The sequence below is a fragment of the Megalobrama amblycephala genome, linkage group LG2, assembly GCF_018812025.1.
Source record: "Megalobrama amblycephala isolate DHTTF-2021 linkage group LG2, ASM1881202v1, whole genome shotgun sequence".
NCBI lineage: Eukaryota > Metazoa > Chordata > Actinopteri > Cypriniformes > Xenocyprididae > Megalobrama > Megalobrama amblycephala.
The window spans coordinates 38578997-38603179 of record NC_063045.1 but is presented as its reverse complement, the minus strand read 5'-3'; the positions used below and the strand labels follow the sequence as shown (position 1 = coordinate 38603179).

At 37.7% G+C, this 24183-nt stretch overlaps 1 protein-coding gene across 1 annotated transcript; it reads right to left on the bottom strand.

Annotated features, from left to right (window-relative positions):
- Positions 1-587: 587 nt before the first annotated feature.
- smc5 (structural maintenance of chromosomes 5) lies at positions 588-22088 on the bottom strand. Its single transcript, XM_048174890.1, has 24 exons — positions 21853-22088; positions 21636-21777; positions 20457-20509; positions 20201-20363; positions 18041-18175; positions 17822-17962; positions 16264-16425; positions 16105-16176; positions 11144-11399; positions 10798-10952; positions 10595-10708; positions 10102-10196; positions 9884-10016; positions 9068-9241; positions 7354-7523; positions 7041-7164; positions 6843-6965; positions 6484-6612; positions 6307-6402; positions 3980-4084; positions 3776-3895; positions 1512-1691; positions 988-1083; positions 588-893 (listed from the first exon to the last, which is right to left on the bottom strand). Exons 1-24 carry the CDS (start codon positions 22002-22004, stop codon positions 762-764), a joined length of 3222 nt encoding a protein of 1073 aa, XP_048030847.1. The 5' UTR covers positions 22005-22088; the 3' UTR covers positions 588-761.
- Positions 22089-24183: the final 2095 nt, after the last annotated feature.

The window sequence follows — 24183 nt, the reverse complement described above, 5'->3', positions numbered from 1 at the left end:
ACCTACAATGCTTTAGAGGCAGCACTACACAGAGGATGGTTCCTTCCTCAATCAATCAGTTGAGTGAATGATTCAATGTCTCATTCAAAGACAGTCGATGTAACCGGCAAAACAAAAACTCACTGAAAAATGACAAGCGGAGTGATCCATACAGTATGGTCACCATGTCTTGAATTAAAGTATTTAGTAAAATAAAGATATAAAAGAATAAGATTTTTAAATTGTTTGCAAAAAATATTATCAATCTTATGCTCAAAATGAACAAATGCTTCTCTAACATACACTTTTGTGCAATTATGAATTACACGAATCACGTAAATGATAGCATAATATTTCTAGCGTAAAAAAGTTGGCAAATAAATGTTAAGCAACATGCTTCATGTTTGGTATCTGTGAATGTCCCACCTTCTTTGATTTGATTGGCCATCTCAATAACTTTGACATTTGAATTTTTGACAAAAAGTCAAATGTCATAGATATTGGGCTGGGGAGGTGAGCTTGTCCCCCTTCAATGTCTATGGCGGTTACTGAGTATGAGCAATAATAAGATAATAATCTTCCTGTTGTGAGAATAAACACGACTTTGCTGGTTAAGAAAACAGCAGTTGCATTTATTAAATTACAAAATCTTTTCATCAGAACTCGAAACATTTTTTTACATGTTTGCACATTAAGGCATTCATGAACAGCATATGAACAGATAATCCAACAAGAACTTGAGCTACACTGAACATGGTCAACATTTAATGTTTAGTTGAACTTCAGGGAACGTGTCTGCGTTTGGCGCGTCTGAGGAAGGCTTTTTCATTCCATTTGTTTGGCGGCAGCATGTGGGGTCCGTTATGAACACAAAGGATGGTCATCTGCTCCGCGTACTGCAGGTTCTGTAGCAGCTACAAACAAACACACACACACACACACACACATTGAATCACACACTCACATCAGTGAACACATCACACACACAACCTTATTCAGTAAACCCACCTTAGGTGTGATGAAGAAATACTGAGACGTGTTCACACCGCAAGCGCTTCTCACAACAATGTCAAACACTCGTCTTTCATTGACAGGGTCCATCCCCTGCACACAATACAACAAACACCCATCAAACACAAGAGTCACTGATTCCTGACACTCCTACATACTCAACCTGAGGAATGGAGAAAGGTAATATCAGAACTATTTGTATTTCCACTGCATGAAGGTAAGATCTTACAGATTTATGAATTAATTGCATGTTTAAAAATCTTGCCAGTCTACTGACATTTGTTATGATGTCCGCTTCAAATGTTACAATGCTCATGACAACTTTTGTTAACTCTACAACAAGTAAATCCACCAGCTAATTACTTAACGACAGCAAATATACAAAATTCTAAAGAAGGCTGCGTGTTTGTTTTTCCGGAGCATAAGGCCTGTATGAAAGAACATTTTAGCTGGAATCAACTAGGTTAGTTTTGGAATCCAACGACCCTAAAGTCTGCATGTGAAGTATTTTGAGTCTTTACCTGGTTGATCTCATCCACCACTCTGAAGGGGCAGCGGTTGAGCTCCTGCAGGGCCATGAGGTACAGCATGGTGGACACGCTGCGCTCTCCTCCGCTCTGATGGTGAGGCGTGAGCTCATGCAGCTGCGTGTTGCTGCGAAACTTCACTCGGATGCGGATGCCATACTTATCATACTCCTCCTGAAACACGTTCACAATGCTATGTTTGCTAGAGTCTGACATCATGTTTTATTGCTTAAAGCTGCAATACGTTTGCAGTACTCAAATTGAGAGGGTGGCTTTCACAAAAATCAAAGAAAGGAAACTTTGGTACCACGTATCCTTAAAAGTGAAGTATTTTATTGTTAAAATAGTATATTTGTATAAAAAAGTATATTTAGGGCCGTATGATTTCCGCGATGCAGAAAATGCGGAATCCAGTCATAAAAACGGAATTTACTATATAACGCGGAATGTCACGGAATTTTCAAATTTTTGATGAATGAATTAAAAGCAGGTCAGTACATGTAAATTAAATTGCGATATAGACGTAGTGTCTGTGAATATTAAACCGCAAAAAGACTATTTAAACGTGAATCCTGCATGCCTGTGTGACTCTGAAATGAATGATGCGGAAGCGCAGTTTCATTTACCACACACAATCGCGCGGGGGCGGGTGCACGCACGCTGAAGCACGTGCGACGCTCGCGGTGTTTTCGTCCTCTGTCGCCTCACTATATGAACGCACAAATTCATCTCCAGGGCTGCTCTGAAAGTCACTTCATCAGCATTTAACCGCTTCGTTTGAGAAAACTACCGTCATAAACACAGAGAAACTCAAAGCTCTAGGCAAACCGTCAAAATAAAAGTTCGATTTAACTTGACAGAAACATATTACTGTTGTACAGTAGAATTTAGATAAATTAATTTAACAATAAATTATTAAAATATATTTTTAAACAATAATCTCAGTGTTTCTTCCATATTTTAATTTTAACAGTAAAGCTCTGTTGTGCAGCACATTGTTTGACAAAAATGTTTAATTTCATGATTAACAGAAATTAAATGGTATGCGTTCATTTGATTGCCAGAAAAAATTAAATACACAACAGAACTTCTGAAGAAAAAAAATTCCTAAAAATATATTTTTTAATTAATTAATATTGTTGTTTTTAAGAATTCAATTAATTAGACATGCTTTTTGATTATTAAAATGGAATTAAACCATTAAAATGGAATCTGGAAAACAGAATTTGGTAAAAATAAAATTTGAGGGGAAAGAATAAAAAGTAGGGCCCTTAAAAAAAAAAAAAAAAAAAAAAAAAAAAAAATGTAATTTTTTTTGTTAAACTTTTATTAAATTGTTGGTAAATTGGACAAGATTCATTATTTCAATAAATTAGACATGCTTTTTGATACTAAAATTTAATTTAACCATTAAAATGGAGTCAAAAAATAAATAAAACGGAAAAAAACGGAATTTGGGAAAAAAAATAAAACGGAATTTGGGAAAAAATAAAACTGATTTCATAGGGCCCTATATTATATTAGTATGCCATTCATGGGTTTATCCCCCCAGAAGTGTAAACACTGAGCACCCCAGGCACCATCTAAACACTGACAGCAGTCCGCTCAGATCTGTCAATCACTTTCCAGCTCAACCTATAGCAAGAGTTTTGGGCGTGGCTTCTGCAGCAGGCTTCTTTTGCCTCTTCTAGCACTGAAATGGTTTAAAATCTATTGAATGTGTAAACTAGCAAGACAAAACACATGCAAATTATAAACTTTAAGTCTATGGCGGTCAAACTTGAAGTTAATCCACGAATCACATATGTGCCGAACCGTGAGGCCCGGTCTGTATGGATCACGGATCAACAACGATCCGTTTAACGCCTACAATTCACACTACACCGACAGACACCGGCCAACAAGGACAATCACCAGATTACAGTACGTCACTTCTCTGACATTCCACGACTCGACAAACAAGCACCAACCAACACCAACAGGGGTTACAATGATGTGACAAAACCCAGCAAAGTGTCTGTTGCTGTTGTGTGAATTGGCCTTTACTATCTTAACTATTGCAGTGCAAAATACAGTCACCAAAACAACATCCTTCACTGTCAGCTGGGCGGAAATAGAACAAAATAACCAGTCCATATGACCTAGTGTCTGTTGTGTATGAAATAAGGGTGGCCTGACATGATGTTATGAAAGTGTATGGGAGCTTCACAGCCAGTGATGGTCATTCTGTTGTAGAAAGGAAGAGAATGTGTCCTCACCTCATTCTCAGAGTGCAGATCCACCTCTCCAGCGCACTGCATCGAACGAAAGAAATCACTGAAGCGCTCATTTATCTGATCCACCAGCTGCTTCAGAGGATTCAGCCAGCGCTCTTTCGCCTAGGAAACATCAACGTGTTTGATAACTCTTTTTATCTGTTTGCATGATAAAATTGTTTGTTAGTCTTGCACGGTCAGACGTACCTCAGCGATGTTTTGTCGGTAAGTCGTCAGAGCGTTGGTCTTGTCGTCCAGCTCCTTTTCCATGTTCTGAATCTCCTTCTCGCGTCTGTTATAATCCTCCACCACCTGAAAGTCAAGACCACCAGCACATCAAACGGGACAGGACTGAATAAAAGCCCTTCTCTTCTTCATCTTCATTAGAACTGGCTATATGTTAAGCAACACCCCCTAGTTATGCTCCTAACTCTGTCGCGCTTTCCAGCTATGAAGTCGTTCGCTATGGAAGACTACATTCAGAATGAGATACTGGGCAATGAAATGCATAACGGAGAGGTTTGCTTGAAATTCCAGTAGTGGTTTTATGCAGGCTACAAATTCAATTCAATTCAATTCACATTTATTTGTATAGCGCTTTTCACGATACATATCGTGAAAAGCAGCTTTACAGAGAATGCATGTCAACATTACAATTTAAAGAATGCAGTTAGCAAATAATGTAATAATTTAGGCAATTAATTTACAATCACTGTTAGCAGTTTAACTGTTTTACAAATGCACACTTTAGAAGATCTAACAGCTGGATTTGTTCAAGTTTGCAAAAGTTCATGGAATTAAATATTTATTAGATATTTAAAGACTTGTTTCAATGATAATGTGCATTTGCTGAATGCCGACAGTTGATTGTATTGTAATTTGTTCATTAGCCAGTATTATGGCTTTTGCCGGTTTATTACTAATAATAGAAAGGCGATAATATTTTTTCATATACCATTTACTTTCTGTTTAACAGTGCTGTCTAATATTTATTATTAGACAAATGTGTCAAACAAAGACAGTAAACCAATGAAGATGAAGAATGGGAGCTCAGGCACTGGGTTCACAGCATTGTCAAAATTAAAGTCCCGCTTTAGACACACCGGCCAAAAAGAATCAGCGGTGTTGGTTTCGAAAGTATTTTTTCATTCATTTCTCCCATAGGGATTTTTAAAAAGTCTTTGTGAAACCATTATAAGCCATGAACCAAGCCAATCAGCTACAAGATCAATCACAAAACTACAAACTTTGATTTGAAGAATCAAAAATACAAAGGTACAAGATTGTGTACTTAAACAGATTTAGTGAGGGAAAGAACTACAATCCCATGAAGCACAGCGAACAGCATAATCAAATTAAATACAATGGAGAGATATAAAACTACTCATTTAAAGGTGCCCTCGAATGAAAAATTGAATTTATCTTGGCATAGTCAAAGAGTTCAGTACATGGAAAAGACATACAGTGAGTCTCAAACACCATTGTTTCCTCCTTCTTATATAAATCTCATTGGTTTAAAAGACCTCCGAAGAACAGGCGAATCTCAACTGTTACGTAACAGTCAGGGTGTACGCCCCCAATATTTGCATATGCCAGCCCATGTTCCCAACATTATGAAAGGCATTAGACAAGGGCAGCCAGTAACGTCTGGATCTGTGCACAGCTGAATCATCAGACTAGGTAAGCAAGCAAGAACAATAGCGAAAAATGGCAGATGGAGCAATAATAATTTACATGATCCATGATATCATGATATTTTTAGTGATATTTGTAAATTGTCTATCTAAATGTTTCGTTAGCATGTTGCTAATGTACTGTTAAATGTGGTTAAAGTTACCATCGTTTCTTACTGTATTCACGGAGACAAGAGCCGTCGCTATTTTAGCCACGGAGCATACTATCAAACTCATTCAGAATCAAATGTAAACAATATAACAGTATACAATACTCACATAATCCGACGCATGCATGATGAACACTTTGTAAAGATCCATTTGAGGGTTATATTAGCTGTGTAAACCTAATTTATGCACTGTTCAAGGCAAGCGCGAGCTCCGTGGGCGTGGAGCACGAGAATTAAAGGGCCAGTAGCCCTGAATCGGCTCATTTATAATGATGCCCCAAAATAGGCAGTTAAAAAAATGAATTAAAAAAAATCTATTGGGTATTTTGAGCTGAAACTTCACAGACACATTCAGGGGACACCTTAGACTTATATTACATCTTTTTTTAAAAAGTTCTAGGGCACCTTTAAAATGTTGATTATATAAAAACATACATCATTTAAGTATTTTGAGACTAGAGAGAATTTCATCATTCACAGTGCTCCACAAGAACGGGCGGAGCTAAAGAGCTCTAGCACATTTTGATTGTGGCGACTCTCTAATTGGTGGGATTTTCTGTCCAGCATCATGGGTAAAGTAGTTTTCATGATGTGAGCTTCCAGTGTGAATTGAAGTTACGACTGGTTAGTAACATTTTTAAAGGTGGAGGTTTGGCAAAATGTGAATGATCTGATGTGTTGTTCGTCTCACAGCATCACTGAGGCCGGTGAAGCACTCCGCTCTGGTCTTCTCCTCATTCAACATGGCATCAATCTCATCCAGTGTATCAGGTAACTGACTGAAGGCCTTAAAAGAAACAACACACAAATAATGTTGTAAAATAATGACTTAAACAGAATGGAGGAGGACGAGGTAGACAGAGCTCACTGCATGTAGTTCCTCCGGGACTGCCGTCTCTCCAGGGATCATGTTACAGATCTCACTGGCCCTCTTCATCAGGGTCTTACATGTGGCCAGCAGATTGTTCTTGATCTGGTCCAGCTTGGTATATGCCACCTGTACCGACACACAGACACATTTTTATAGTTATAATTTATAGTACAGTTATTAACTATAAATTATATCTTATGTGATTGCATTAATATATTTATATTAATATATGATATTTGAATAAGAACTGAAAAGGTATAAAAAAAATAATTAAAAAAAGTCATTTTATTTATTTATTAAATACCGCATTTGGTTGGAAGATATGTTAGAAGTGAAATGGGTAGCGAAAGACTGACCTCTGCTCGCTTGAGTTCAGATGAACTGTCTCTGCAGTCCGTCTCCAGTTTGGTTTTCTCAGCGGAGAGACCTGCGCTCTGGAGAGCCAAGTACACCTTCTCCATATTCAACCTGGCCTTCGACTACACACACACACAAAATCATGAGACAAAGAACATCCAAGAGTAGAAACCAACATGCAGAGAGCACAAACACACCTGCATGTGTCTCAAATACTCCTCCATTATGGCCACTTTCTTGTTGTTTACAGCAGCGATCTTGGCGTTCGTTTCCTCTTCAATTGCCTGCAAGTTGATCTCATTCTGCTCCATCTGCCTCAAACTGCACAAAAAGAAAAAGACAAAAGTAAAATGTAAAAAAAAATCTGTAACAAAGTGTGGGATGAGAAAGTTTGATTTGAACAAACCCTTCACTCAAAGTTTAAGCAATAGCAATATGATACTTGCCTTAGCAAACACTACTAATAATATGAAAGAAAGAAATACATTGGTGATTTTTGGCAGAAGATACCTGTCCTGTTTTGTACTGATTTTCTGCTCCAGTTGTCTCTTCTTGCCTTTCAGCTCAGACAGATTCTTCTTCTTAGCACGTAGTTCATTATCACGCCGGTCTAGTCTAGTTTGTTGCTCACGAATGGCCGCCATCCGTTCGTCAATCCTCTGCACCTGCCTCTCTGCTGCCTGTCAACGAGATGTCAAATGACACATTATATATATATAAATATATATATATGTATTTTTTATTTTAAAACATTTAGCATATGCAAAGTAAAAAAAAAGCGGAGAGCTGAAAGCCCTGCGTCTCAGAGCGTGCAGAGATTATAGATGGCAATAAACGCTGTCATGTTATCTTGCCTTCAGATGCTGCTATTTGGGAAAGCAATCATGTGAGACACTTGAGGGAATTAAACCAAATCATTCTGATCTTTGGCTCAGGCATTTCAGAACGATCAAACAAACATTTGAGATGCTGTGCCGTGAAACTGATCCTCTGGTTAGTCCACACCCCGTGTTTAGGCAAAAATCATTTTTTGTTGCACATCGAGGTATTTATACGGTAAATGTGTTTCGTGGTCTTCTTATCGGATAAAAAAATGAATCCACCTCAATTGTGCACGTTTTTTTATGCACATTTTCAGAATATATGCGCATCTTGGCGTTTCCATCCAGCGTTTTTATGCTATATCCCAGTGTTTTTTCAAACTGGGGTAAGCGTACCCCTGGGGGTACGTGAGGTGACAAAAGGGGGTACGCGAACAAAATGCAGAGTAGTTAATTTAACTCTACCATACCTTAAAATAATATTAAAACTGAGCATGTTTTTCTAACTGGCAAAATGCCATAAATCCATTACATTTAATCAAATTACCTCATGTTTTGCAGTCTAAAATGACTGCATCCACATAAGCAGCATGCATATAGATTGCGTGCAGTCTGCTGCCTTAAATCGCGCTAAATTACTGCCGTTCTCGACAATGCACCTTTGTAAAAGTGGGGATTTAGCACTTGCATGAAGAACAAATATAGTCACAGATAGTGGATTTATATCAATTTAAGACTCAAACTTTCTTCGATACAAAAACATACCTTGTGTGAGTTCTTGTATTTAAAATGTTGATAACGAGGAAGAATGCAATTGTACCCAAATATCCACATGACTGCAAACGTGCATTATTATACAACAGGTCAAAAAACAAAACGTACATTTTAAACACAGTACTGTCAGTATTTACTCTATTTTGCAACGAAAAAATATTTCTAACGAAAACCAGAGCAGAACTACAACACACGAATGCGGCTTTGAACAATTCGTGAGAGTCAATGATTCAACGATTCATTCACAGCCACTTGCTTCGTTACTGAATGAATGACTCGATGACTCACTCATAAAAACAGTGACTTGCTGCCACCTACTGGCGGTTTTAGTTTAATATTTAAAAGTATCACTTCGTTTTACCATCATTGCATATTTCTCTATTAAAATTTTTTTATTTAAAACATTATTTATTTTATAAAGTTATTCATAAACGTAAAAATATGCACTGGAAAATCAATTTAGGGGGCAAATATTGTCCCTTAATGGAAAAGTAGTCTAAGTGACAGAGGGGGTATGCAGAAGGATGGGAATCCCTTCAGGGGGTACTCCACACTAAAAAATTTGAGAACCACTGCTATATCCCAAAATGCAGATAAAACAGCTAGTGTGTGAGATGGGCTTCTCTTACTCTTATTTGCTCCTCCAAGTGGCGCCTCTCATCTGCATCTATGGTCGTAGTGAGGAACTGTGAGGGCCGCAGGGCCGAGTTACTGGAGACCACGTTATTAGAGTAGTGGGACTTCTTCACGGTGTATTTCTCCTCCGCTGTGTAGATCATCCTTAACTGAACCTCTTTGATCACCTGCCACAGAAAAATATGAGTAAAAGCATGTAGGACCCTATGAAATGAGGTCCAATTTATTTCTCAAATTTTGTGCTTTCCATTTTAATGGTTTAATTAAATTTAATTTAATAATCAAAATGCATGTCAAATCAATTGAATATAACAATTTAATAATTTTAACAAAAAATCTGAAATTCTGTTGTCCGTTTTACTTTTTCTGGATTTTGTTTTATAATTTAATACAAATTTATTATCAAAAAATTTTCATGTGTTCATGTCCTCATACAGAGAGACGGCAGTCACTGAAAACATGCTGAAAATGCTTCAGTACGTGTTGTAGATGAAACTCAGTACGTGTTGTAGATGAAACTGTAGATGAATCTGTCTGCACACTTCAGATTCAATAGCTTTTGAGCTTTAATATTTAGACGTTAGTCCATACCGTGATTTGATTAAGTGTACAGTCCTATTTTTTATTTATTTATCCAAAATAGGCCAACATTTTTAAACTGTAAATTCAATTTTTGTGACTGGATTGAGATTCCATCCACATTTTCTACATCACAGAAATCATAAGGCCCTAAGCTTGTATCTTCTGCAGACTACATGATATCTATAAGGATTTTAGGCAATGTCCCAGCTGAATCCAGGAGAACCCACCATCTCGATCATGCTCTTGGTCTTCTCTGTTCCTATAGGTACATCATTGACTTTGTACTGATAGCACAAGTAACTCATGACCTCCTCAGGAGCATCAAACAGCTCACGCAAGTACGAGAAGAAGCCGTAACGCCTGCCAAAAAATACAATACATAAATACATATGCTAAAAATGTACTGAATAAGATGTCTTGGTACAGGTCAAGAAGAAGGTGTTACTTTAGAGTCTCGAGGGATCGTGACGGTGGTCTATTAGAGCAGGACTCCGCTGGAGCAATGACGCTGTTGACTCGTAGCCTCTGTGAGTCTCGCACCTGAAAAAACAAGCCAGATTTTACTTTACTTACCATCTATTATTGACATTTATTATGCTATTATTTTATTGCATAATATTTTTTTATTTTATTATTTTATGTATTGCTAGGAAATAACACATCAATTAAATAGATAACACATAAAAAAATAAATTAAAAAAAATAAAAAAAAAATCACAAATTAAGACTTTAAATTATTAATAGATATGGCAAATTTTGGTAACAGGGTTTCAAACATTTACAAAATTAATGTAAAATGAATAGAAAATTGTTCAGATAATATTTAGTTTGACCTCCTGAAGTAAACAATCACCATTTTTCCTCGACCGACCATTTGCTGAAATGAAAATAATAATTATTGCGTCAGCTTTATAAGTACAACCTGATGAGCTTCTCACCTCTGCCATGAACCTCTCCATGTCCTCCTGTCTCTGAAATACGAAGGCTCTTAAGTCGTTTAGAGGAATGTGACTCTCAATGTATTTTGCGTGCCGAGCATCACGGACATTTATCTGGCAAAAAAAGAGTGAGAACATCAAACCAATCTGCTTGAACACCCATCTCCAAAAAACAGCAGGTGAATCAGCCACTGTGCTCTCACCACCAGCATCATGGGCTCGTGGACATTGCCTTCAAAACGGTCACGGTTATTCCTCAGCCACATGACGGCCTTGTAGGTGTCATTGAAACGACTGCGCAGTTTATCCTCTTTTACCTTCATCATGTCCTGCAGACTCCTCAGACGATTCTGCAAACCTTCAAAAACAACAACCAAAAAACTAAAAATGAGTACAGTAGTAAAATGAGTAGTATGATAAACCGTCATGCTAAATTTTAGTAGTTTCTCCACAACAGGCAAAGATATTCACCATTATAACTCCAAAATTTCCTGTTTATACAACACATTTTTACGTTTTGTTTGTTATTAAAGTGAGCTAAAACATTACGTCTAAATTCTCCATTAGCTTCGTCTTTATCTCTGCGCAGGTCCAAACTCTCGCTCTCCAATTTGGCTTTTTCTTCCTGGATGTTCTTCAGCTCTGCGTTAACAGCCTCAATCTGAGGTGTGACATCCTCCATGCTGTCCATGTTCTGCAGTTCCCTTTGCAGGTCTCTGATCATGAGTTTTGTGTGTCCAATCCGCTTCTGCCGGTCTGCCTCCTCCGTCTGCTTCAGACTCAAGTCCTGTCTAATGTCATCAACCTAGCGGTTGACAGAGGAGACAGTGATATCAGTGTTTTAATATAGTCTTTAATGGTGTTAAAAGCAGTGTTTCTCAACTGGTGGGTCTCCCAAAAGTGGGATGCAAGACCATTTTGAGTTTGCAGTCAAAGAAACAACAACAAATGTAATTCTAAATGTTTTATTGATGCAAGACTTAGTAAAGACTGCCTGAGAAAAATGTGTTGTCCTGATTCAGCGTCTATGGTCAGATGAGATTTTGTCAGTCTAAATGTCAGTGTCATTATTCTAATGTTATTTTTGTAGCTTGGTACAAATAAAAATTCTCTCACCTCAGAAAATCTAACTTTAGTGTCCTGTCAGATGTAACTGTTGTTTAAGTAACCTTAACCCAAAATACCACTTTGTTTTCACTATAGCAGCGTTTCCACTGAAATTACCCAGAACAATTTGTCCCAGGAACTTTTCCCCCCAGACCTGTTGCTGTCTGCATTTCCATTGCAATCTAAAGTACCATGAACATTACGCAAATTAGTCCAGTGACATAGGACTGTGCGTGACCTTCCAGTTCCCGCTGGATTTTGTCCTCCATTTATAAGCCCTGTCCAAATACCCACACTTGCAGTCTTGGCCACTTGAGAGCGCGTGCACGCGACAGGAAGTAAGTGCACAAGACTGTCCCATGTCTTAAAAAAGCTCAAGTGCAGTGCCCTTAATGCACACTAAACCCACACTATCTTGAATACCGCTTCTGAGCAGTATTCGAGACCAAGCGTATCCCATCATGCATTATGTTCGGAACTCACATGCCCCGAAATCGCGAGATGTCAAGGAAAACATTTGACTGCAAGTTTAATTAATTATATATATTACAAATAATTTGGTATTAAAATATTAAGTGTTGCACATTTTATTGATGCAAAGATGGGTAGGCTGTATGTATTTTGTACATCATTTGCAACTGCTTTTTATCACTTCAATAAGCACCAAAATTTTAAAATTGTGTCTTCTGTTAGTTACAGTGGGTACAGAAAGTTTTCAGACCCCCTTAAATTTTTCACTCTTTGTTGTATTGCAGCCATTTGCTAAAATCATTTAAGTTTTTTCCTCATTAATGTACATACAGCACCCCACATTGACAGAAAAACACAGAATTGTTGACATTTTTGCAGATTTATTAAAAAAGAAAAACTGAAATATCACATGGTCCTAAGTATTCAGACCCTTTGCTGTGACACTCATATATTTAACTCAGGTGCTGTCCATTTCTTCTGATTATACTGATTGGACTTGATTAGGAAAGCCACACACCTGACTATATAAGACCGTACAGCTCACAGTGCATGTCAGAGCAAATGAGATTCATGAGGTCAAAGGAACTGCCTGAGGAGCTCAGAGACAGAATTGTGGAAAGGCACAGATCTGGCCAAGGTTACAAAAAAATTTCTGCTGCACTTAAGGTTCCTAAGAGCACAGTGGCCTCCATAATCCTTAAATGGAAGACGTTTGGGACGACCAGAACCCTTCCTAGAGCTGGCCGTCCAGACAAACTGAGCTATCGGGGGAGAAGAGCCTTGGTGAGAGAGGTAAAGAAGAACCCAAAGATCACTGTGGCTGAGCTCCAGAGATGCAGTCGGGAGATGGGAGAAAGTTGTAGAAAGTCAACCATCACTGCAGCCCTCCACCAGTCGGGGCTTTATGGCAGAGTGGCCCGACGGAAGCCTCTCCTCAGTGCAAGACACATGGAAGCCCGCATGGAGTTTGCTCAAAAACACCTGAAGGACTCCAAGATGGTGAGAAATAAGATTCTATCTTGGTCTCATCAGACCAGAGAACTTTTTGGCCTTAATTCTAAGCGGTATGTGTGGAGAAAACCAGGCACTGCTCATCACCTGTCCAATACAGTCCCAACAGTGAAGCATGGTGGTGGCAGCATCATGCTGTGGGGGTGTTTTTCAGCTGCATGGACAGGACGACTGGTTGCAATCGAGGGAAAGATGAATGCGGCCAAGTACAGGGATATCCTGGACGAAAACCTTCTCCAGAGTGCTCAGGACCTCAGACTGGGCTGAAGGTTTACCTTCCAACAAGACAATGACCCTAAGCACATAGCTAAAATAACGAAGGAGTGGCTTCACAACAACTCCGTGACTGTTCTTGAATGGCCCAGCCAGAGCCCTGACTTAAATCCAATTGAGCATCTCTGGAGAGACCTAAAAATCGCTGTCCACCAACGTTTACCATCCAACCTGACAGAACTGGAGAGGATCCGCAAGGAGGAATGGCAGAGGATCCCCAAATCCAGGTGTGAAAAACTTGTTGCATCTTTCCCAAAAAGACTCATGGCTGTATTAGATCAAAAGGGTGCTTCTACTAAATACTGAGCAAAGGGTCTGAATACTTAGGACCATGTGATATTCCAGTTTTTCTTTTTTAATAAATCTGCAAAAATGTCAACAATTCTGAGTTTTTTTGTCAATATGGGGTGCTGTGTGTACATTAATGAGGGGGAAAAAATAAACTTAAATGATTTTAGCAAATGGCTGCAATATAACAAAGAGTGAAAAATTTAAGGGGGTCTGAATACTTTCCGTACCCACTGTATATAGCAACCACTGAACAGACATTTAGAAGTGTATTTTAAAATGCAAAGCATTGAAAATAATAATTTAAAAAAAAAGCTCTGTAAACACTTGCATTTTTTGCAAGACTATAAGTGTGTCCCATCGGGTAATCAAAGTTCTACACACACTTGCAGTCTTCATGCCCACTTGAACACTTGAGCCAAATACAGGAAATACGTCAAGTAAGTAGACAAGTGGTCAAGTGCAAAGACCGCAAGTGTGGGTATTTGGACAGGGCTATAAGCTTAAAAAAAGCCTGAACCTTGTCATCGGTCCATCTGTCATATATTTTAAACTCCATTGTTTATTCGAATAGCAAACAACTCTTACAGCACACACTGCAACACACTTTTAAAAATGGTGGTTGAAATCAAATGCTGCGTGGAGTCAACCAATCAAAACGCTGCGTGAACTCAACCAACCACATGTTCAACGCACAAGTCCCACCCCCAACAGTTCCTGAACTTTGAAAAAGTACTACCTCGCGAGCAGGGACTTTCTGAGGGGGAAATTTTTACCTGGAACTTTTTTTAGACCCTGGTCCCTGCGGTCAAATCACACCAAGCACCACCCCAAAGTCCCTAGTTCCTGGGAAAAGTTCCTGTGGTGGAAACACGGCTTGTGTGTCTTTTTCTATAATTTTTATGACTGTGGTGGCTCATACCAACTTACTAACTTTGTTGCATTAACAACAACTAGTTTAGGGCTCCTATTTAATAGCCTTACATATACTGTTTATTCATCAGTGTTAGTGATATTCTTACAATTTATCTATGTATTAAAGGGTCATGAAACCCCTTGTTTCAGCAGCAGTCAGTTCTCACCAGTTTTGAAAAATGCTACAGATGTGGGTGTGGTTAAGCTGTGGAGTGGAGGGGGATGAGGGGAGACTGACAGCACAGCAACGGCTTCTGATTCAGACAGTTTTATTTCATTCTCATTTAAAGCATCAAAGCTTCCCACAAATGAACGCTGCAAATTTACCATTACATGCAACACAATATACACATGGTATTTGCTATATTTAATGAACAAATAAATGCACAGCCATTCGCATTTTGTTCTCTGCATCGAATACGAACAAACTGTTGCATCTTTGATAAATTTTGAGACTTATTTTGTGGTGTTTTTATAAGCCGTTTGTTCAGTTAAAGAGCCATAAAGACCGGTTATACTCACAGCTAGTGTGGATGAATCACATTTGTGTCGGAGACACAGAGAGCACTTGTGCAACGCAGAAACTCTTACATAGCAAAAACAAACACTCGTTTTTGACTCATTAATGCATCTCTAGCTTATTGTATGCAATCTCACTGTTTGAAGCACCTGTCAGAGGATGAATCAAGGCCAAAGTCCACCTTTCATCAGTTCTCGTAGTTCTCGAGAAAAATGCTTGCTACACACAAACCGTTCCGTTTCGATGTGTTGGTAGTTGATGGCAAACCAATCGCCCACAGCCAGTCTAGCCCTGGCAGTATCACGGGGAAAGCCATGCAACACACCCAAACTTTTACACCATGAAAACAAACATGAATTGTGACCCATGAATGCTTCTCTCATCTACTGTGCGATCTAACAGTTTGACATGTCCGTCATTTGAAAGAACCACGTCGTGTCCTGAATAATTAAGAGACGGTGTCTTCTTGTAGGACAAGAAAACTAAGTCTCATTAATAATTATGAGACACCAACGCGTCATGGAAATACTATAGTGCACCGCCACGTCACCACCTGTGACGTGTACACTGTGTAGATTTTAAACCCGGAAGACGAAAATAGCAAAAAAAAAATTTAAAAATTAACCACTTTCCCCCTACAATTAAATCTAACAGATGCTAACATTGTGTTCAATGATGTTCAACACACATACATCTGTTAAAATCTCAGAAAATTTAGTTTAGGGTTTCATGACCCTTTAAGTAAAGTGGTACTTTTGTGTGTGTCAACCATTTTTCAGAAATAAACACTTGGTTCAAATACCTAAAAATTTGGGGTGTGGTGACCATGCAAAAACGTGGGTCCCATGGCCAAACCAGTTGAGAACCGCTGATATAAAGCACTCTCTTAAAATATTTCGTAAGTGGTTCCTCTTTCAGAACAAACCTCTTTATTCCGCAGTTCAAGCTGATCATGTTTCTGTTTACATTTCTGCGACGCCTCTCTGATACTGGCGGTCTGAAAAAAATAAACACTGGCATTACTTTTATATAAAAAGGGAGATAAAACAGATTCTTGGTAATAATGTTTGTGATTTGTGCTGACCATCTCCTTCATCTGCTGCTCAATGGGCTGCAGCTGACTCTCCACTGAGCGGATCTTTCTGAGCAGCGGCTCCTGAGCTTCTTTCAGTGACTTCAGCTTCCTTTTCATTTCCTCTCTTTCCTTCTTCACCCCCTCCATCTCTTTACGTGCTGTTTCATACTCCTAAAATTGGAAACACAGAATAGTCTAGAAAAACATCCAGTACGCACACTTGATTTTATCCAAGGGACATATTTTCACTTAAAGGATTAGTCCACTTTTAAATAAAATTTTCCTGATAATCATGATTTATCACGCTCGTTTGGTGTTGTTTAAAGCCCTTTGAAGCTGCACTGAAACTAATTTTGACCTTCAACCGTATATTTGATGTTTGTATATTTTTAACTAAAACAGATACGCGGCCTTGTTTTGCATTGTAAATTATTGTATGACAAAACATTTTAAAAATAAAATGTACATATCTTACCGTTTCCTTCAAAATCTATCCTTCAAATACAATGGCATTTTTCACAATGCAGTGATTTCTGTTTTTATTATCAATGCATTGTGGCAGTTTCTCTTAAACCCACGAGATGAAAATGGGGCTTTATTGCCAAACAGGGTTATAGTGTAACAGGGGTTGAATGACTTCAGATTTTTTAGTCGACATTTATGTGATGAAAGTCGAGTCGACGTTGACTAGTCATTAATGAACAAATAAGCCTAAACCTCGAGCTGAGACTCCAACGTGGGTTGCCCTTTGCACAGCTATGGCATATGAAACAGCACTGCCCACAATTTTGATAAGTTCTTTTGTCTTTGGGTTGTTATATTTCTCACAGATTTATGAGATTACATTTATATGAACGCATTAGTGAAAGCGACTGCTTGATTTAATTCTACCTGGCAGAGTCCCTACTAATAGTGAAGCTGTGGTTTTTAGTTACTAAGAAATATAAGCTAGAACCTTTCAGTTTCTAAGCTATTTTATTGGTAATTCGCAGAACAGTGTTAACTATACATTTCTGCGCGATCTGCACGTGATGTACGAGCTATAGGCTGTTATATGTGTGTGCGTTACAATGCAGCAGCCCATTAGTTTAGAACGGCAATTAACTTACGTGTACAATAGGCTGTTTAAAACACACATTCTCCCAATCATTTATTTGTCATTTTAACTATTTGGAAACGGAGTGTAAAAGTGGACTTCAAAGATTTCTTATCCTGTTGTGCCCTCTATAGGCCATGATCAGCGACTAGTCGAGGTCAAGCTTAAAGCGTCATGGCAGAGCATTAAGGTCGATTAGCCGACTAGTCTGTGCAACCCTTAACTCGTAAATATTTTATGCAATAATTTTGGCACCATGAAATAAAAATTGGCCATTCTTGTTTTGTTTTGTTTTTTGTTTTTTTAATGGAATAATGCAGCATTTATTATAAATGATTTATCCATGCACATCATTATTTAATTCATGTACCCTCAAAATCTTCAATCAAAATAAATGATTTACAATCAATCCCAAAGAAACCTTCCACTCTGGTTTTGGGAAAGTTTAGCCTAGTTAGATCGGACACTCACCACCCAGGGTTTCTTCTTCTCTAGCATCTGGATCCTGTCCAAGTGTCTCTTCTTCATGTAGTAGCGTTCCACATCCAGTTTGTTCCTCTCATTCCTCTGTTTGGCCTTCTCTAGGAAGTTGGCTTTCTCCTTACACACATTCTGTTCAAGCACCACAAACAGCATAGAGTAAAATTAAAGGCTTTCATTAAAGGATTTCAATACAAGAAAATCATTTACCTCCAGTTCCCTCTCCTTGCTGCGAAACGTCTTGAGCTCACAGTGAAACTCGTACATTTCTGGTGGGCCGACAGACTTCTCAGTGGCTTCAAGAAGCTCGACGTTAGTCATCTTAGCAAACTCACCGACTTTCTCCTGTGACACCAGATCAAAAGTGGAGTAATAATTAAAGAGGTCCTATTATGCCCTTTCATAAAGTCTTGATTTTGTTTTTTGGGGTCTGCTAGAATAGGTTTTCACATATTTGACATTGTTGCAGCACCTTTCTCCCCAGTCTGTCAGTAACGCCCTGGGGTGCGTTTCCCGTACAATGATGTAGCTTCCTGCTTCACTACCATAGTACGACGCATCGTTGAAGTAATCAACTAGCTAGTCATGACTGTTTCCCAAAACCGTATTGTCACAAACCTGTCGTTCAGCCACGCTGGTGAATGATGTAACGCAGGTGGTGGAGTAATAACTTCTTTAAATTAATCCGTTTGAGATTGAATTAATGCTAGATTTTTTTGCTATAAATTACAGACATGGCATTTGAGGACTAATTCTCAAATTTCTCAGTTATTTTGCTTTATTTTATATTCGTTCTTACGTACTACAGCACGTCCGCATATGCGCACTCTTCAAAAACAGTGCTTAAAATCTCACGACAAACTAAAATATGTAAATGACATTTGTATATATTCAAAATAAAAGATATACATTGTACTTAATGTCAGCTTGCTTTTTTTGCTCAAGATAACAACATCGTAAAAACAAGCTGTCAACATTAACAAGTTTGCGAACATTCGTTTGAACGATGGTTTCAGGAAACACCAAATCGTTGAACTATGTTAGTAACAATGGAACTTGTGATGATAGTTGGCTAATGATGCTTTTGGGAAAAGCACCCCTGTTTAGCTCCTGTCTCTATGAAGCCCCTCCTTCTGAAAAGCACACTGTGATCTGATTGGTCAACTGGACAAGTGTGTTGTGATTGGTCAAACACTTCGATCGTGTTTGGGAAATGTCACGCCCCTTACCATAACCGTGAGTTTCAACACAATACTAACCAACTCAACCAGGCCCCGCCCCTTTATTTTGCATGTGCCTTGGACAGGAATTATTTAGAATGAGGAATATTGTGATGTGTTCGTTTCCAGAAGAAAACTCAAGACTACAATCGAGACGTTTCAAAAATAAACATATATAAACATATAATTTGGAACGCAGGGACAGTCACACACAAGAAAAAAAAAACATGCTGTGTATCTTGAGCTATTTGAGTTGTAATGTAGTTTTCCAGTGATCGCCGGTGGTAACATTGTATAAACAAGCGTTACAGTAAACAACACAAAGAACAACATTAATGTCTATGTGTCGTTTGTGATGAGGCAATATAATAAAGCACCCAAAGTCAACAAACCGATCTATGGAAATGAGCCAGACAGTCATAAAATGTGTATGGAAGTGTCCGTCCAGTCCAGATGCAAGTGAACTTGGTACATTTGGATATTATATGCATATGCTAGCAAATACTTGGACAGCAAGCAAGCCTCTAGACAGCTGTGCAACACTGCAACTCCCCTTTAGATTAATTGATTGCTTTTCAAATTAAATGACACAAAAATTACCAGATGCGTCACACGTGTGTATAATATAATGCTTGTTTAGTGTGATTAGAGATGAATTGTGATATTCGCTGCTGCAGGGAATTAATGAATGAGGAATGAATAGTAAAATGTGGTGTTTCATGCAGTCACGGGGTAGTAAAGAAAGAACGTAATCGGGAATGCATACCAAAATGAATTATTTTTTTTTCATGAGTCTCTGTCCTCAAGTCCAGTTCAAGTCTTGAGTCAGTTGCTCACAAGTCCAAGACAAATAAAGTCTTTTTTTTTTTTTTTTTTGCAACTTAAGTGCGAGAGTTAAGCTTACTGCTTAACTCTCTACTTATTGATACAGAGAAGAACTCCCCTTGGCTTGACTTTGTGCTTTGTAACTTTGCAGAACTTTTTCATGCTCAAACAGCAACATTACACACTAAAGAAAGTTGAACATGTCAAACAGCATAACAGGTCCTCTTTAAAAAAAAAAAAAACAGTAGTTCTTTAAAACTTTACAGACATGTTTGGCAATATATATAGTGCAATAAAAGCTCCTCATTATAATAACAGCACTCACCTGTGGTAGGAACTGACACAAGTTCCCGACCTGAATGTGCAGCTGTTTCACAGCCTCCTCCACAGCCTTCTGACTGGCGTGTTTTTTATTGAGCATCCATGACGACTGGTTGTTCTCCACCTGGATCTCTCTGGTGATTATCAAGTTTCCACTCACTCTGTATCTGGACACAAAGAAAAGCAGATGAACTGAGGAGCTCTATGTCTCTCCAAAGACTTTGAAAAAGGAAGTTGTACAAATATATGTATATACTTACAACTCAATTTCAACTGAACCTTTATTACACCCTCGCTTCACATACAGACCAACCTAGAAACAGAAAAATATCTAGTTCATTTATTATTTATTGACACAGTGCTATTTTAGTATCATCATGATATAATATCATATATGATATACTATTATAATTTTATTTACAATTGAATGTTTATTTTTATATTTTCATTTTAGTGTTTTAGTAACTTTGTTGTTTTTGTAATTTTTTTTTAGTTTAGGTCTATATAGTTTTATATAATGTTTTATTTCAGTTTTAGCTATTTTAGAACTTAAAGAAAATTAATAAATGAAGTTAAAATAAATGAAAATGAGAAATGTTTATTATGCAAATAAGGTGACATAAAATAAGTTTAAGTCTTTTATATTTTATCTCAAGAAATGAAAATATTTTCATTAGTTTTAGTTAGTGATAATAACCCTTGTATGCGATTATAAGATGTTTCTAAATGTAATATCTGAAACTGTTTTCAAAAAAGAAAACTATCAAACTTTTGTTAAAGTGCTTGATTTATCACATCATTTTTTTCTTTTGTCAAATCAACTTAGATAATTAATGTGGTTAAGATAACCTAATATTTTGAGTTTCTGCTGAATAAATCAATCGCCTTCATTGTATTAACTCAAATTTTTAATTTCAATGAACTCAAAATTTTAAGGCAACTTACTTTTTTTAAGTTAAACCTACAATTTTTTTTTTTTTTTTTTTTTTTTACAGTGTAATTAAAGCACCAATTCCTTAAAATCCACATTATTTGAGTTAAATAAAGTCTAAAACATTCTGTTCCTCATGGGGCCACATTTCAGTGTGTATTAAATGCAATTCCTGTGGGGTTTTCTCCATGTAAAAACTCCCTTTCTATTAGTATCCCTATTTATATCATGTAAAAGTTAAGATTTACCGGCTTGTACACTATGCAACCACAAAATCTCGGCAGAACAGCCTTCAAAATATTTACAAATACAAAAACTGCATTCACATATATTTTTAAATACTGTGTGCACTAAACTACATAGATATGATCATCTGTGTGTATTTGTGAATCATATTGTGAGCTTCAGGTAAAGTGTATAAAAAAGCTGGACGGTTGATGTAAAATGAAACGGTCTGAAGCCTAACACAAGCTGTCAGATAAGAGACTCTGGATTAGATGAGACTCGCCTTGTCTCCTCGGCCCAGGACGGCTGTTTTTCCAGCCAGGCCAAGGCAGATGGCGCACACGATACTGGACTTCCCTGTGCCATTGGCTCCCACGATCATGTTGAGTTTGGGTCCGGGGAAAACTTCTGAGTGATCGTACGTGCTAAGAACAGAGATGATCGTAATTACAAACATGATTCCGCAAGACTGAATTTAACAATAGCCACAGGACACTTACAGGAAGTTATGCATGGTGATGCGGAGGATAGAGCCCTCCACAAAACCACCTGCTTGGCCATTTGTGCTGGTGGATGGTGTCGCTTCGCGGTTGGAGGGCTGTGAGTTGGTTAATTCGTGACTTATTCGTTTTCTCTTCTGCGGCAGCTCCATTTCTCTTCCCGTCAATCCCACTGACGGTTCACAGAGAGCAGTCACACTTCACTTTCGTTTCGCGCCTGTGCTGTGAGTAAGTCGCCGTGTGATTGGCCCACGGTAGTCACATGAGGTGGTGGTGGGGGGGTACGTCATACGTTAGGGGTGATTTGTGTTCATAAGCACTAGATGGCAGTAAAGATTTACCCTGCGATAGGCTACATTCATTTAGCAAAATACTCTCACCATTTTACAGCATGTAGTGTATAAAGTACAGGACGTGAATGTTATGTACTTACATATGATTTTTTGCCAAAATGTGCAGCATTTTGCTTATATTGAGCATAAATACTACATTTAGCGCACTAGCAACTACTTTTACTATTACAGCATGTAGAAAGAAATTGTCTAATAAGGTGTCAAGGTTCTGAACAAACTTTCTTCCAGTAACGTTAATGTTCGTTCAATATTTTTTTCATTATCGTTAATATCGTTTTTGGAACTTTTTTCTGAAACATTTCGTCTAATAAGGTTTTTTTTAATGTTATTGTTTCATAATGTAGGCTACTAGAACATTCAAGAGTAACGTTCCCATAATGTTTGCAAAATTATAAAAGGGGATGTTCCCTTCCAAGGTGAAAAAATACTATAGTAATTTATAGTAAATACTATAGTGTTTTTGAACCATACTATAGTAAATACTTGAATTGATTTGTTGTGGTGATTCTATAGTTGCTGTGATAATATAACAACTATAGTAATATAAACAAATTACTTTACTCAATACTGTACTAAGTTTTCTTTAATCTATAGGATATATTATACTACAATACACTACAGTTTACTGTAGTAAAAACTAAAGTATAGCCTACTACAGTATTACAGTTGATCAGTTCGCTATAATTAATACTACAGTATGCTGTAGCATTCATTAACAAAGTGTTGTAAATACTATAATAGCCTATATACAGTATACTACAATTTACTATAATATGATTCAAAAACACTATAGTATTTACTATAAATAACTATAGTATTTTTTAACCTGGGTTAACATGCGTATAACCAAGAAAAAAATGCTTTTAAAACCAATGAACGTTCAAATAACATTTAGAAAACATTTTCATAACTTAATGGGAACGTTAACCTTCTTTGAACACATTTTCGTTAGCTGGGAGTGTGTGTGTGTGTGTGTGTGTGTGTGTGTGTGTGTGTGTGTGTGTGTGTGTGTGTGTGTGTGTGTGTGTGTGTGTGATACTAATAATTCAAATGATTTACTTACAATTCAATTAATTTGACTAGTTTTCCTTAAATCATTTCTTCAATTCCATAGGTGCATCTCAGTAAATTAGAATATCATTTTCTTTTTCTGTAATTTAATTCAAAAATTAAAACTTAAATATATTCTAGATTTATTAGACATAATGTAAAATATTTCCAGACTTTTTTGTTTTCATTTTGATGATTACAGCTTGCTGCTCATCAAAATCAAAAAATCAGTATCTCAAATTATTAGAATATTTAATTTCAAGTTCTATTAAATTACCATTCTCAGGGTATAAATACTGGGTTTAGGTCAGTAATCCCAACAGCAGTCATGGGGAAGTCTGCTGACTTGACAGTTGTCCAGAAGACGATCATCAAGACCCTCTACAATGAGGGTAAGCCACAGAGGGTCATTGCTGAAAGAGCTGGCTGTTCGCTGAGTGCTGTGCCAAAGCATATTCATGGAAAGTTGACTGGAAGGAAAAAGTGTGGTAGGAAAAGGTGTACAAGTGAAAGGAATGACCACAGGCTTGAGAAGATTGTCAGGCGAAGCCAATTCAAGAACTTAGCAGAGCTTCAAAAGGAGTGGACTGAAGCTGGCGTCAGTGCATCAAGAGCCACCACACACAGACGTCTTCAGGAAATGGGCTACAACTGTCACATTCCACGTACCAAGCCACTTCTGAACCAAAGACAACGTCAGAAGCATACCTGGGCTAAGGAGAAAAAGAACTGGACTGTTGCTCAGTGGTCCAGAGTCCTCTTTTCAGATGAAAGTAAATTTTGCATTTCATTTGGAAATCAAGAAACCATGTTGCTTGAAGTCCATTGTGAAGTTTCCACAGTCAGTGATGATTTGGGCTGCCATGTCATCTGCTGGCATTGGTACACTGTGTTTTCTGAAGTCCACAGTCAACGCAGCCATCTACCA

Coding starts and splice junctions, on each gene's coding strand:
- smc5 (XM_048174890.1), bottom strand. CDS start 22,004: ATGGAGCTGCCGCAGAAGAGAAAACGAATAAGTCACGAATTAACCAAC. Junction 10,197..10,594: donor TGGAGAGGTTCATGGCAGAG/GTGAGAAGCTCA, acceptor TTGTTTTTTCAG/GTGCGAGACTCACAGAGGCT. Junction 3,896..3,979: donor ACCGACAAAACATCGCTGAG/GTACGTCTGACC, acceptor GATGTTTCCTAG/GCGAAAGAGCGCTGGCTGAA.